We start from the raw sequence: 12674 nt of genomic DNA, 5'->3' as shown, positions 1-12674 counted from the left end.
CTTTCTTTCCTCAGTCGTAAAGAAATAATGTTTTTTTGAGGAAAACATTTCAGGATTTCTCTCTTTATTATGGATATGGATGGCACCCCAAAGTTTGAACTTCCGAAATGCAGTTTAAATGCAGCTTCAAAATGCTCTAAATCCCAGTCGAGGGTCTTATCTAGCGAAATGATCGGTTATTTTCTAAACAAATTGACAATTTATATACTTTTTAACCTCAAATGCTCGTCTGTGTGATTCAGGTAAATACAGTTATGCCGAGTTCAGACTGCATGATTTTAGCCCCGATTTTGACTCGCCGACTCTTTAATGCTCTTTAGCCATATTAAAACACTATTCATGTGCGTGGGTAAAATTTACCCGCATGGTGGTTTTAGGTATAGAGCGACCCTTGGGGGTTCTAGTGTTAATAGTTTATCTAACTTTCCAAGAGAAATTCCTTTCTATTAGTTCTATCAGTAACAAACCCACAACACTCTAGATATGGGGACCTATGGAGTGCTACAATTATTTAACTAAATATTTTTCTTATTAAGCATATTATCTGCCAATGATAATTTGGTTAATTACAGTGAATGAAGAACTCTACTTGTATTGAGTCTATATTGTATTAACTGGAGTTTATAAACTATGAATAAAAATAAACTGTTTGAAAATGATTTGCAAGTACTTTATTAGTGTACACTTTAGGGATGCAACAATACAGTTAGCCTACGGTTCAATACATACCTCGGTTTTTTAACACGGTTTTCGGTTCGGTTCGGTTCGGTTCTGATAGCTTGACACCTAAGTGTTCTTTTTGTTATTCTATGCTTAGGCAATAGGAACAGTAAGAGGTTAAGGAGAAAAAAATCAAAACCATTTATTGCAATACTCCTTTATTTTACTTAAAAGCCAAGAAAAGTACACTAGTTCCTAGTGTAAAAAAAACTGAAATCTCACAGCTTCTGGTAGCCCATGTACAAACTGGGGAATACAAATTCCTGCATTTTGAAAATAAATGATGTTTGATTAAACAAGGTTCAGGAGGAGCACGATCAGATAATCAACCCATTCGGCACAGGTGCAACCTGTTTAACCAATCATTCAATCAGCGCATCCTCTATATATTACCAGCCGTCTTACCTCCATCCAGCGATAGTTTCTTGGCATCCCTCCTCCACCCCTACTCCCCACTTCTAATCTGTTTCGATCCTACACTAGCAGGGGGAGTTCTCTGGTTCCGGCCTGTATTCCGGCCCGGAACCCTTCCCCCGGACAGCACGCCAAAATATGCTTAATACTCGCTCAAGCAGATTAGATGTAAGGGCGAACTCGTGAAACATACATGTGAAGCTAATAAACATAAATTGACCATTTCAAATAAACATATTTGTACTTTAGTAAACATAAATAAACCATCTTAATTAAACTTTACAGTACTCCAGTACAGTATCCTTCATTCAGAATGTAAAGTGCAATTTCACTTAGGTCAGCTATCTATTCCTGTATTTTGAGGTTCTTCTGTAAAAAGATAAGCCTGTCAACATTCTCTGCAGCAAGGCGAGAGCGTTTTGCACTTACAATGTCCCCGGCAGTGGAGAAAATTCTCTCGCTCGCAACAGAGGTTCCTGGGACACAGAGGTGTTGTTGTGCAGCTTTTGCTACATGGGGGAACTTGCATTCATTTGTTTTCCACCACATGAATGGATCAGCATCCACATGAATACTGTCTGCCAACTTGTACATGGTGACTTCCTCCTCAATGATCTGGGGAAATGGCCTACCCTGCTGTTCCTCAGTTTTGAAAAGCTCCCCAAATACCTCTGACATTGCTGTCTTCTTCTTGGGAGGGGGAGAGGATGGATTGTCTTCCTCTGCGGAGGGCACAGGATTCTCCACTAGACCCTTTGCATCAAAGAGAATTATCCTTTAGTATAATATTACACATATAAGCACACACAGCTCAGAACCACAACCATCTCCAGTGTAACATATGACAAATGTAAAATTATTTTGATCAGTGAAAAGGACACATGATATATAACAAACATCTAAAGAGATAAAACAATCAAAATCACACACGATAAAAAGACTAAAAAATAATCAAATAGTACCTGCTGTTCATGATCCAGAATTTCACGGATGATATTCCTGTAGAGCTTATCACGAGAAACTTCATCAAGGTAAGGCAGGGATTTAAACCTGGGGTCAAGGGCTGTGGCCATTTGGAGGTAATCATGAAGATTAGGGTCAGTGTACCTCTTTGCCAGGTCATTTGTAATGGCTGCTTTGGCTTCTTTGACTGTTGCACTGTCCTGGTCTCCTGGTGACATGGATTTGAGAATCATCTCTTTCAGAGGAAGGATCATTGATATAGTGGGGGTTGTTTCACTGCTCATGAGAGTTGTCACTGTTTTCAGTGGTGTGAGGACCTGAATCAGTTCTTCTGCCAGTTTCTGTTCACTGTCATTCAACATGGTTATGTTCTTGACAGACAGCTTCAGATCTTTGTCCAGTAAGGCAGAATAGATCTCGTGGGGAGGAGTTTCCTCATCTCAGCTCGACTTACAGGCACACGCAAACAGTCAATTTGGAGAGAAATAAAACACACATAAATTATTTAAACGTAAAACTGAAAAACCGCAATTCACACGCGCGTATTGAACCGTGGATGTCGTACAGAACGGTTCAATATTATATTGAGAATTGTGGCATCCCTAGTACACTTATTATAGTGTTACCAAAAAGATGAGGAAAAGAAAATGCCACAGTAGCATCTTTTTATTCATTATTTATTTAAGTAGGATGTTGTCACACACGTGGTGGGAGTGGGAAGCCAGGGGAACAAATGAGGAAGGCGGAGTACAAACAAAACACGATTCACATTGGAAACACAAGGTGGAAAAACACTTGGAAAACACTACAAAACAGACAATAATCCTGACGGATGTAGAGATACAGATCTGTAATTAATTATAATCTACACTTCTACACTTAGGTTTACTGCTGTAAAAAAACAGAAATGTATACAGTAATCTATTGCAAATTTCAAACTCATATTAGCCATTCAGTTAAAATGATTCTTCATTATGTTAAAGGTTTAAGATAATTTGAGGCACATTCTGCAAAGTTACTGTTCTCTTAAGGGAAACAGTAGGTAGCCACTGAATGTGTTGTGGTTACTCTGGCTGTTATCTGTTATCCTCCTGTTTGCCAAAAGTCTCACAAAGACTACATCTCCGACCTCCAGGAGCAACACAACTCCATTTGAGGAGTTTACCACATTCGCAGCCTGTTGAGCATGTGCTATAACTGCATGCTCTCCATTCTTAATGATAGAGACAGTTGATGGAGTTGCTTGGCTAGCTGTACCATACACAGAGATTCTGAACATGTATGCTCCTTTTACTGGGGCTGTGAAAATACCTAAAGCAAACAACAAAAGAAAAAAAAAAAGATTCAGCTGTTTCCTGTGTTAATGCTCGATTGCCAAACACTGTAAAGTAATTTTGAAAGATATTTATTTATTGATTAGTTTTTTTTTTTATATTAATTACAACATTGCAGAGAGGTTTGACTGGAACAGGAGGCTGCTCATTGCTATAAGTTTTATGACTAAATTTAATTGATAATTACCTGTAATTGGGTTGTAGGCATTTCCTATGTTTGTGAAGACATTCCTGTAGGTTAGTGAGATATCAGTGGTAAAAGGGCCAACATTTCCACTGGTAGATTGCATCAGTCCAGCTGAAAAAACTATCTGTCTGTCTGTTAATGATAAACACAATAAGATTTCACAGTATTGCTTATTACACTGAGAACACAGCTGAATTTAAGATAATTCAAGCACACTCTGTTTCACCTCTATTTTCCTTTCTCAACTCCTCCACTTGTCTCCGAGTAAGATTTGACATTTCTGTGAAGGAATGAAAATTCTGTTGAATGATATTTACACTGCTTATTGTAATATCTCATTGGAGAAAAAAAATACACAATGATGCAATGATGTTTTACTTTTATTGATAATTAATAACATTAATTATTAATTGAACATTTTAGTGAGATACCATCATTTTTCTTGTTCAGCTCTTCCAGGAGGACTGTCTGTTGTTCTGCAGCTTGCTCAGCATCCCTCAGTCGTGTCTGTAAAGCTCTGATGTTTGCTTTCTGCTCTGTAACTGTGGCGGTCAGCTCTCTCAGTGCCGCATGAATGTCAGGGAAGCACAGATTGCAGTTTTGTTGGCTGTCGCTTGACGTTTCAGCTCTCACAGTGTCTGCCTGTGGTGGATTCTGTCTTCTGTCCTCAGATCCAAGCTGTTGAATGATCTCATTTTCACGGAGTCCTCCATCTACTTGCTGCTGTACGGCAGACATACAGGTTTCCAACAGCAGCAGTATACAAATTAAACTCTTCATTTTTCTCTGATGTTTGCTTCCAGCTCTTGCTGTTATATCTCAAAGATGCTCATGTTCTTTTTATAGTGTCCTGACTCAATGTCATCTGTAAAAGATTTATATTTCTTCAGATAAAAAGTATATAAACAAGTTAATTCTTAACTTAATTTAAAGCAGAAATTTTGTCATTTATTGTTTCCTGCTTTGTTTTGACATCAACAAAAACATAAAATGTAATTATTAACCCAATTACACTCTTGTCACCTGCAAGAATGCCCTAGATTTTGGAAAAGTGGATTTATGCACTTATGATAAAATGTACCTTTGCTTGTTTTACAGTACCACGAGACAATGGTATGACATGGAAATGACATTTGTTGTGTGTGATCTGTGTTTTCACTTTTGTTACTTAATAATGACTCATAGTTTCACACTCACTCTGTTTAGACTCAGTTTGCACTATTTTCACTTTGCCACTGTGAACCTGCTCTCCCTCAATCTATCTGACCACCTTCCCAGACTTTCCTGCGCACTGGCCTCAACACTGGCACATGTGTGCAGTTGTCAAGGGAGTAGGGTTACCACTTTTAATACCCAAAAATAAGGGACGCATTCGGGGTGGGGGGGGGTCATCTAAAAAATGCTGCAGTAAAAAGGTTTCATATGAGTTGTGCATATAATATGGGACGTCCTGAATAAGAACTGATCGTTGTTTTTTTCTACTTTTTAGAAATGGGGTCTATATACCCCGTTAAAATGTAATAATGTCCCATATCTCAAAAATGCTGCAGTAAAAAGGTTTCATATGAGTTTTGCATATAATATGGGCTGTCCTGAATAAGAACTGATCATTGTTTTGTTTTTTCTACTTATTAGACTCTCTAATAATGTCCCATTTCTCAGAAAAGAACCGTCAAGTACACCAATAAATAAAACGGATATTAAAGCAGAAATGCAAATAAATAAGTAAGTAAAAATTCACGAGCAATTTGTAGTATTATCTCTCAGTCCTGGGCGTCTAAATGAAAAGCGCTCTGCAAGCGTGTTCTCTCTGTGTTGTTTCTGAAACTACCGTAATCACTGTAATATGCGCGCACACTTAAATCAATCGCGGCTGGCTTGACCGTGTTTTTCTGAACCGCGGCTGGCTTTACCGCAGTGATTATTTGCATGAGACGCTGCTTTAAAAAAAATTATAAAAAATACGGGACAAAACCCGTCCCGTATTGATTCAAAACGGGACGCGCAATTTCGTTCTCAAATACGGGACGATTCCGTATTTTAAGGGACGGGTGGGTGGCAACCCTACAAGGGAGGGTCCTCGAGGGAGCTTTGCAGGGTATATAGAGTAAGTGCTGGTGTCCTTTGGATCGTCGTTTACAGTGGATGTCATGGACGATGGCGCCAGCCCCGCTCCGAACGCAGATGGAAATGTTTGGCCATAATGCACAGCACCATGTTTGGTGAAAGCCAAAAGAGCACAAGTTGCAGAGTGATAGAACATCTGTACTTATTAAAGCTAGAAAATTATAAAAAAAGATGCAACAAATAAATGTAAAAATCTTTTAAATTTGTGTGATAGAGCAAAAGGTATTCATGGTTCTTTAATGAGTATGTTAGCTGAAAGTGAGAAGGAAAAACATGACATGGTTTAAAGTAAAAATGATTGTAAATAATGATTTTATTTCTGATGTCAAAATGTGGCTATAATGTACTGAAAATGATTAAATGAAAATTACTTGAGGTCATGAATGACAAGGTTAATGGTGTTGATCCACATGATAGTATTTCAAATTCTGGTAGTACACATTAATCTAAAATGCTGTAGTATTTCTTCGGCCACAGCTATAGCTGAGGCAAACAAGGCTGCACTGCTCGCTCATATGGCAGCCGTAAAAGGGAAAACAGGCTTTGGAGCAGATGATAAAGAGGAAAAGAAGCAACTGGAGCTGAATGCAATGCTAGCGAAATCTACTGCTAAACTTTTACAGGTCTTCAAAAGTCAAACACTGTGTTTGAACATACTTCCCTACTGTCAGTAAAAAATGGTAATTTCTTATCCTATAATTACGGTTTATTACTGTTATTCTACAGGGTCTTCACTTAAATGTACAGGTAAATACCGTAGTTTCTGAATTTTTTAACTGATATGTACCAACATTTTGAAGTACTGAAATCTGTTTTGTACCTTTGTAATACACTGATAACCACCAAAAGCAGGTGGTGATGACAACATCACATGACGAACCAAAGCCCATCACAAAGAGGTTTTAAATAATAATATATACAGAAGGTGCACAGTCATTCATACAATCACTAAACACCATCATGGTAACACACATAAAAATGAAATAATGCAAAAAACATTAATTTAACAACATTAGATGTAACATACAACCCTAATGTACAAAACTGCCAAGAAAAATCTAAGAAGAAAAAGTTATTTCAACAAAAAAAACAAAAAAAAAACATTCAATTAAAATTTGATGGAGTGGAAGTCGGAAGACATCATGGCCTTTTTACAAATTAATATCCTTATTAATTTGTACACATTTTTAGTAGATGATCTAGTTCATAAATCAGTGTTTAACCCTTAATATTATTTGTTGTTTGATATTAGTAGTGGCTAGCAATATGCTTTATAGAAAATCACATGATGTTAGAATAAATTGTGTTCCAAATGTGTTCTGTGTCTGTTGAAGTTTCTCTTTTCTCAGCTACCCGAGATCACACCTCAGGAGGTCGCGATGTCCCTCCTGATTACATGAGCAGTTGTGACCAGGACATCTGTGATCGGGACATCTATGACATGTGTTCTTGATAACTGATCAAATGCGAATCCCAACTTGTATTAGAGAAATCCTGTTGATTTGTCTCCATTTGTCTAAGAGGCTAACTGGTTAAGTGTGTGTGTGTGTGTGTGTGTGTGTGTGTGTGTGTGTGTGTGTGTGTGTGTCCAACCACACTGATAAAGAGTCTTGCCTGGCTAAGACAACTTTGAAGATAGATAAGGCCTCTGTGTGTGAATCTGTGTGTGTGTCAGTCTCTGTCTTGGATCATAGGCGTGACGGCAGGAAGACCATCCTGAGGAGGTTCTCGCCATTGGTCGATGTTGCGGGACATAAACGGGCTTCTGGAGATTGACATCTGTCAGTTAACTAAAATCTAAAGAGAAAGTGGGTCATGCAGCGAGATAAAGACTTTAAGTGCATGTCATTCTACCAAAAACATTCGTAACAAGAACAAAGTTAATGTGTATAACGTCCGATTCAAAGTCCAGACCTTAATCCAATTAAAATGTTATTGGAGCTGTAGGAAAATGTAATTAAAATGTAGGAGCTCAAGCAAGTAGTTCATAGGAGGAATCCCACCAACACCACAGGGTTAAAGTGTTTCTGTACTAAAGAATAGGCTAAAATTCTTACAAGCTGTTATGAAGGACTGATCAGCAGTTACAAAAAAAACGTTATTGCTTCAAAAAGAAGACATACTAAAAGAAAAGCCAAAACATTTTTCTCAATAACTAAATGACAAAGTATTTCTTTTTGTCTTGTTTGCTTGATTGGATTCTCTTTGTCAACTTTAAGGCCTTGTGTGAAAATCTGATGATGTATTGTGTTATATTTATGCAGAAATAAAGAAAATTCTAAAGGGTTCATAAACTTTCAAGCAGCATTGTGTGTGTGTGTATGTATATATATATATATAGGTCTTGTGGCTATACTATCGAAATGTGCATTTTAACAATTCTTAAAATGTAATTTTACATAAAAAAACAAACAAACATTTTTTTACATCCACATTTGCAAGAAAATGGAACATAAAAACATAAAAAGGAATTATTAACCTAATTTACAACTTACTTTCACGATCCAGAATGCAACTGGATTTTGAGAGTTGACTTGCAATAAATGTACTTTGACTTGTTATAGTTTACCACAGGATTGAAATGACATTTGTTGTCTGATTGTGATCAGTGTTTTTACCTTTGTCAATTGTTATTAAAGGTGCCATTGAATAGAAAACTATTTACCTTGGCATAGTTGAATAACAGTTCAGTACATGGACATGACATACTGTGAGTCTCAGGGCCTGTCCACACGGAGACGCGTTTTGCTGTATACGTATAAATTTTTTATCGTATTGGCGTTTCATCCACACGGATCCGGCGTTTTTGGAGACTGAATCCGCTATTTTTTGAAACCGGGTCCCAAAGTGAATAAATCTGAAAACGACACCCTCTTGGTTTCGTGTGTACAGCCAATTCGGCAATCCGTATATTTTGCGAAACAATGATGTCATCACATCACGTGGCGCCTGCGTCACACGTAACAGCAACAACAATATTGGCGGACTACATGATTGTGTTCGTGTTGCTACTAAGCCTGCTAGCTTTATTACAGCAAAATCTATTGCTTCTATGCAACTGTTATGAGCAACAAGCGATAATGTACGTAATCTTTGACTTCTTCGTTCATATACAGCGCGCAAGGTTATGCGCATGCTCAAAGTCTTCTTCTTCGTGTATAGTGTACCTCTATGGCAGAATTACAGCACCCCATACTGGTCTGGCATATGTATTACACCGTTTTCAGTGGTTTCGTGTGTACGGAACTTTTTTTTAGAACGAGGGAAAAAAAATGATCGGATAGGGCACGTACCGGCTTTGTGTGGACGGAGCCTCAAACACAATTGTTTCCTCCTTATTATATAAATATAGTGTTCACAAAAGACCACTGAAAAATAGGTAAATTCCAACATAACACAGACTATTAAGTTATAGTCTCAGGATCATTAATAGTTACGCCCCCAACATTTTCATAACCCAATCATCAGACGTTCTGCAGGTGCCTACCTATTGTGAAAAAACAAATCAAGGACAATAGCGAAAATAGCAGATCACGGGAATAAATGTTATGTTCCTGGTTAAGCAGGTGAACGGATGGTTGGTGTCTGTACTCAGATAGCAACGGAAAACAAACAAGGCGTTCTAATAAAATAAGACGAGCCACTGAAGCGACACGGTTAGCTTACTGCTACTTTAAGTTCCCACTTGTTTTGTATGTTTTAATTCTGACATAAAACCAGAACATTTACCAATGCATTTAAAAGATTTTTTGATGACTTACATCAGTTGAAACTGTCAAAATGGATGGGTTGCAGCATGACTGTTTTGAAAGAGTTACAGTTCCAAATGAAACTTCTACATTCACATCACCTCATAATTTGTGGCAGAGGTTGAATTAGGAGCAGCTACTTGAACATCATAAGCCTCACAATTCTGAAATAAATAATATCTGCAGGCTGCAACGTAAACAAACTTAAATGAAATGTACATGGTTTACAATGTGTGTATGTTATTACATCATCATTAGCTGAATGCGTGCCATCGTAGGATTTGAGACACAAGACAAGTTTTGCTCTTACAGCTCTTTCCTGTTTTCAATAACAAAACAAAACCACAAGAGACTACTTGAAAAATATCCAAATAGATCATTTTCATTTTCTATTTATTTACATGTCCCATCTGTAAAAACCTTATTTTATGCTTTACATTGAGTTTATCATTTTGATATCTTTATGCGGTATGGTATCCACGTGAATGATTCTTTATTAAATAAACATAACAATCGATAAATATTAAAACATAATACACTCTGAGTAGCTGCTGGCTTACACTGGTCACGTTAACAATTTTTAAGTAAGCATGCAGTATAAAACAAAATGAGACGATCAACAGCTGAATCGTATCTGGATTCTGGAATTATGGACTCGCGCTGATGACGTAACGTAAGGTAGGCACGCCCACAGCGGGTTATGATTGGTCGATCGACAGGCTCAAATCTGATTGGCTAAAATGTACGAGTGACCCCCGTAGGAGGAGTTCGCTGCCAGGAAAGTCTCAAAAAAAAAACCACACGCTGTCACACCAGGCCAGCAGTGGGAGCCCTTGCCCCACTCTGACTGTTGCTGCTCCCTCTGCTGCTTCGCTGGTTACTTCCTGTCTGTCAGCCATAAAAGCAAGTTCAGCACACACACGCCAAAGTATTGTTTGCTCCTAGCTTCATGCCAAGCATTTTTCCTTGTTTCCTGGCTCCATAGTTCCTTGTTTCAGTTTCAGTCTAATCATAGTTTAGCCTTGTTCGTTGTTTATTGGATTACGCTCTTGGATTATCTTGGTTGTTGCTGTTTGCTTGTGTTTTACCCCTGCCTGTCTTGACTACAACTTCTAATAAAGCCTTGCATTTGGATCCACACGTCAGTATCCAGAGCTCCCTTGTTACAGAATACTTCGCCCTGTGTGTATGTGCGTGTGTGTGTGTGTGCGCGTGCGTGTGCATGCGTGTGTGTGCGTGTGTGTGCGTGTGTGTGCATGTGTGTGTGCGTGTGTGTGTGTGTGCGTGTGTGCGTGTGTGTGCGTGTGTGTGCATGTGTGTGTGCGTGTGTGCGTGTGCATGCGTGTGTGCGTGTGTGTGTGTGTGTGTGTGTTCGCGTGCGTGTGTGCGTGTGTGTGTGCGTGTGCTGAACTTGATTTTATGGCTGACAGACAGGAAGTAACCAGCGAAGCAGCAGAGGGAGCAATAACAGTCAGAGAGGGGCAAGGGCTCCCTCTGCTGGCCTGGTGTGACACACGCAAGTCTAAAAAATACACACGCAAAAAAGGCTATTCGTACATTCACAGTCTAGGATACACTCGTGATTTTTAAACATTCAAAATTGTTGTACACAGTTGTAAATCTGTGAATTGTGTTTTGCAATTTGTGAAACGTATTTTATGAATTTATATTCTTATTTTGTGCACGTGAATTGGGACACGCATGTGTGCATCGTGTCTTTTGCGTGAATTTAATGAGTCTAATTTGCTTCCATACATGAGGGATTGGGGGTGACAGGGGTATCCATTAAGGCATGGGACATAGCTAGTAGATTTGGGCTGGGAAGTTTCAGGGCAGGGGGGAATAAATGGGTTTATAAAGGGGCAGGTGATGATGGAGTGGGAGACTGTGCAAGTTATGTTGCAGCAGCCTAAAAATACGCTGCTGTGAAGTTGTGTCCAACGCCCCCTAATAGGGGCTTTGGTTACACTGAGCAACTCTGATTGTGCATTTAGCTGAGAATAGCTTATGGTATGTATAGAAATGTGAGTCTCTGTATGATAATGTGAGCTCAGCGATTATCAAGAGGTTGTCACTGAGCATGCGTCTCCTGTGGGGGAATGATTTGCAAATTACCTTTGTGTAACAGTTTAAAGCTATGGTGAATTAAGCGGACAACAGAATGCAGAATGGGTTGTGAGCAGAATTTTTATGGGATACTGAAAATTCTCCACAATTGATTTTGCAATCTGAGGATGAAAGAGAAATAGAAGGGAAAAAGAACAATATCTGCACCTGACAAAATTTGGGTCTGGATGGAATTTGGTACGGGGGTTGGATACAAAGCTATGGCATTCAGAGGAATTGACAGTGGCAAGGCAAGTTTATTTATATAGCACATTTCATACACAATAATAATTCAAAGTGCTGTAAATAAGAGGAATTAAAATAATCATCAATAAAAACAGAGAATTTAAGAACATCTCAAATTATTTAAAAATTGATTTGGAAGAGGCTAGTGTGAAGGGAGGGCTAGCCCGTGAAGGAGGAAAAGAAGCTGCTGGGAGTGATAGTGCAGGCATGCTTGCACTATGGGCGATTCCTGGGGCAGAAGAAATAGAGGGAAGGAGAGGGGAAATAGCTGGCACTGGGGCTTGCACCTTTAGCAGAGGCATGCGTGTGCTGGAATGGGATGGTGGCACTCTAAGTAGGGGAAGGGGTTAGAAGTGTGGTGAGACATGGGCTGCAAATGGGTTTTGCGCTGATGGGTCTCGCACTGATGCGGCGACCTGACAATGGCACAAATTATTGATCACTGATGTCATCGGCACGCTGACATTCCTTTGAAAGAGGAGGAGAGCGGGAGCTGGCAGCAGCGGTGCACCCTAGGCTTGCCGATGGTCTTGTGATGCGTCCCGATGACCATGGGTAAAGGGGTGCTGCGACCCGAGCTTGCTCTATTTACAGCCTTGGATGGAGGAGTGCAATTTGGGGGTTCGCCGGACACCTTAAGCTTAACCTTAAGACTGAGCATAAAACTATTTTATTTTTGTTTATTATTACATACATTTAAACAATGGTCTGTCTAAATACTCAATTCTGAGTGACTGGAAGTTGTGTAATAATGAATGAATGAATGAATGATGCATTTGTATAGCGCTTTCATTGTGTATAATGATGAGAATAGCTGTCATTTTGCAT

At 39.0% G+C, this 12674-nt stretch overlaps 2 protein-coding genes across 2 annotated transcripts in view; both read right to left on the bottom strand.

Annotated features, from left to right (window-relative positions):
* LOC141332968 (uncharacterized) overlaps positions 1-12674 on the bottom strand; it is a 385799-nt gene that overhangs the window by 83239 nt on the left and 289886 nt on the right. The window lies entirely within an intron of this gene.
* Positions 3087-4415, bottom strand: LOC141334080 (uncharacterized). The gene is made up of 4 exons (XM_073839231.1): positions 4050-4415; positions 3845-3898; positions 3619-3750; positions 3087-3408 (listed from the first exon to the last, which is right to left on the bottom strand). The coding sequence occupies exons 1-4, from the start codon at positions 4396-4398 to the stop codon at positions 3113-3115; spliced, it is 831 nt and encodes a 276-aa protein (XP_073695332.1). The 5' UTR covers positions 4399-4415; the 3' UTR covers positions 3087-3112.

The sequence above is a fragment of the Garra rufa genome, chromosome 4, assembly GCF_049309525.1.
Source record: "Garra rufa chromosome 4, GarRuf1.0, whole genome shotgun sequence".
NCBI classification, from domain to species: Eukaryota; Metazoa; Chordata; class Actinopteri; order Cypriniformes; family Cyprinidae; genus Garra; species Garra rufa.
This window is presented reverse-complemented; position numbering and strand designations above follow the sequence as displayed.

Coding starts and splice junctions, on each gene's coding strand:
- LOC141334080 (XM_073839231.1), bottom strand. CDS start 4,398: ATGAAGAGTTTAATTTGTATACTGCTGCTGTTGGAAACCTGTATGTCT. Junction 3,899..4,049: donor GCTGAACAAGAAAAATGATG/GTATCTCACTAA, acceptor ATTCCTTCACAG/AAATGTCAAATCTTACTCGG. Junction 3,751..3,844: donor GTTGAGAAAGGAAAATAGAG/GTGAAACAGAGT, acceptor TATCATTAACAG/ACAGACAGATAGTTTTTTCA.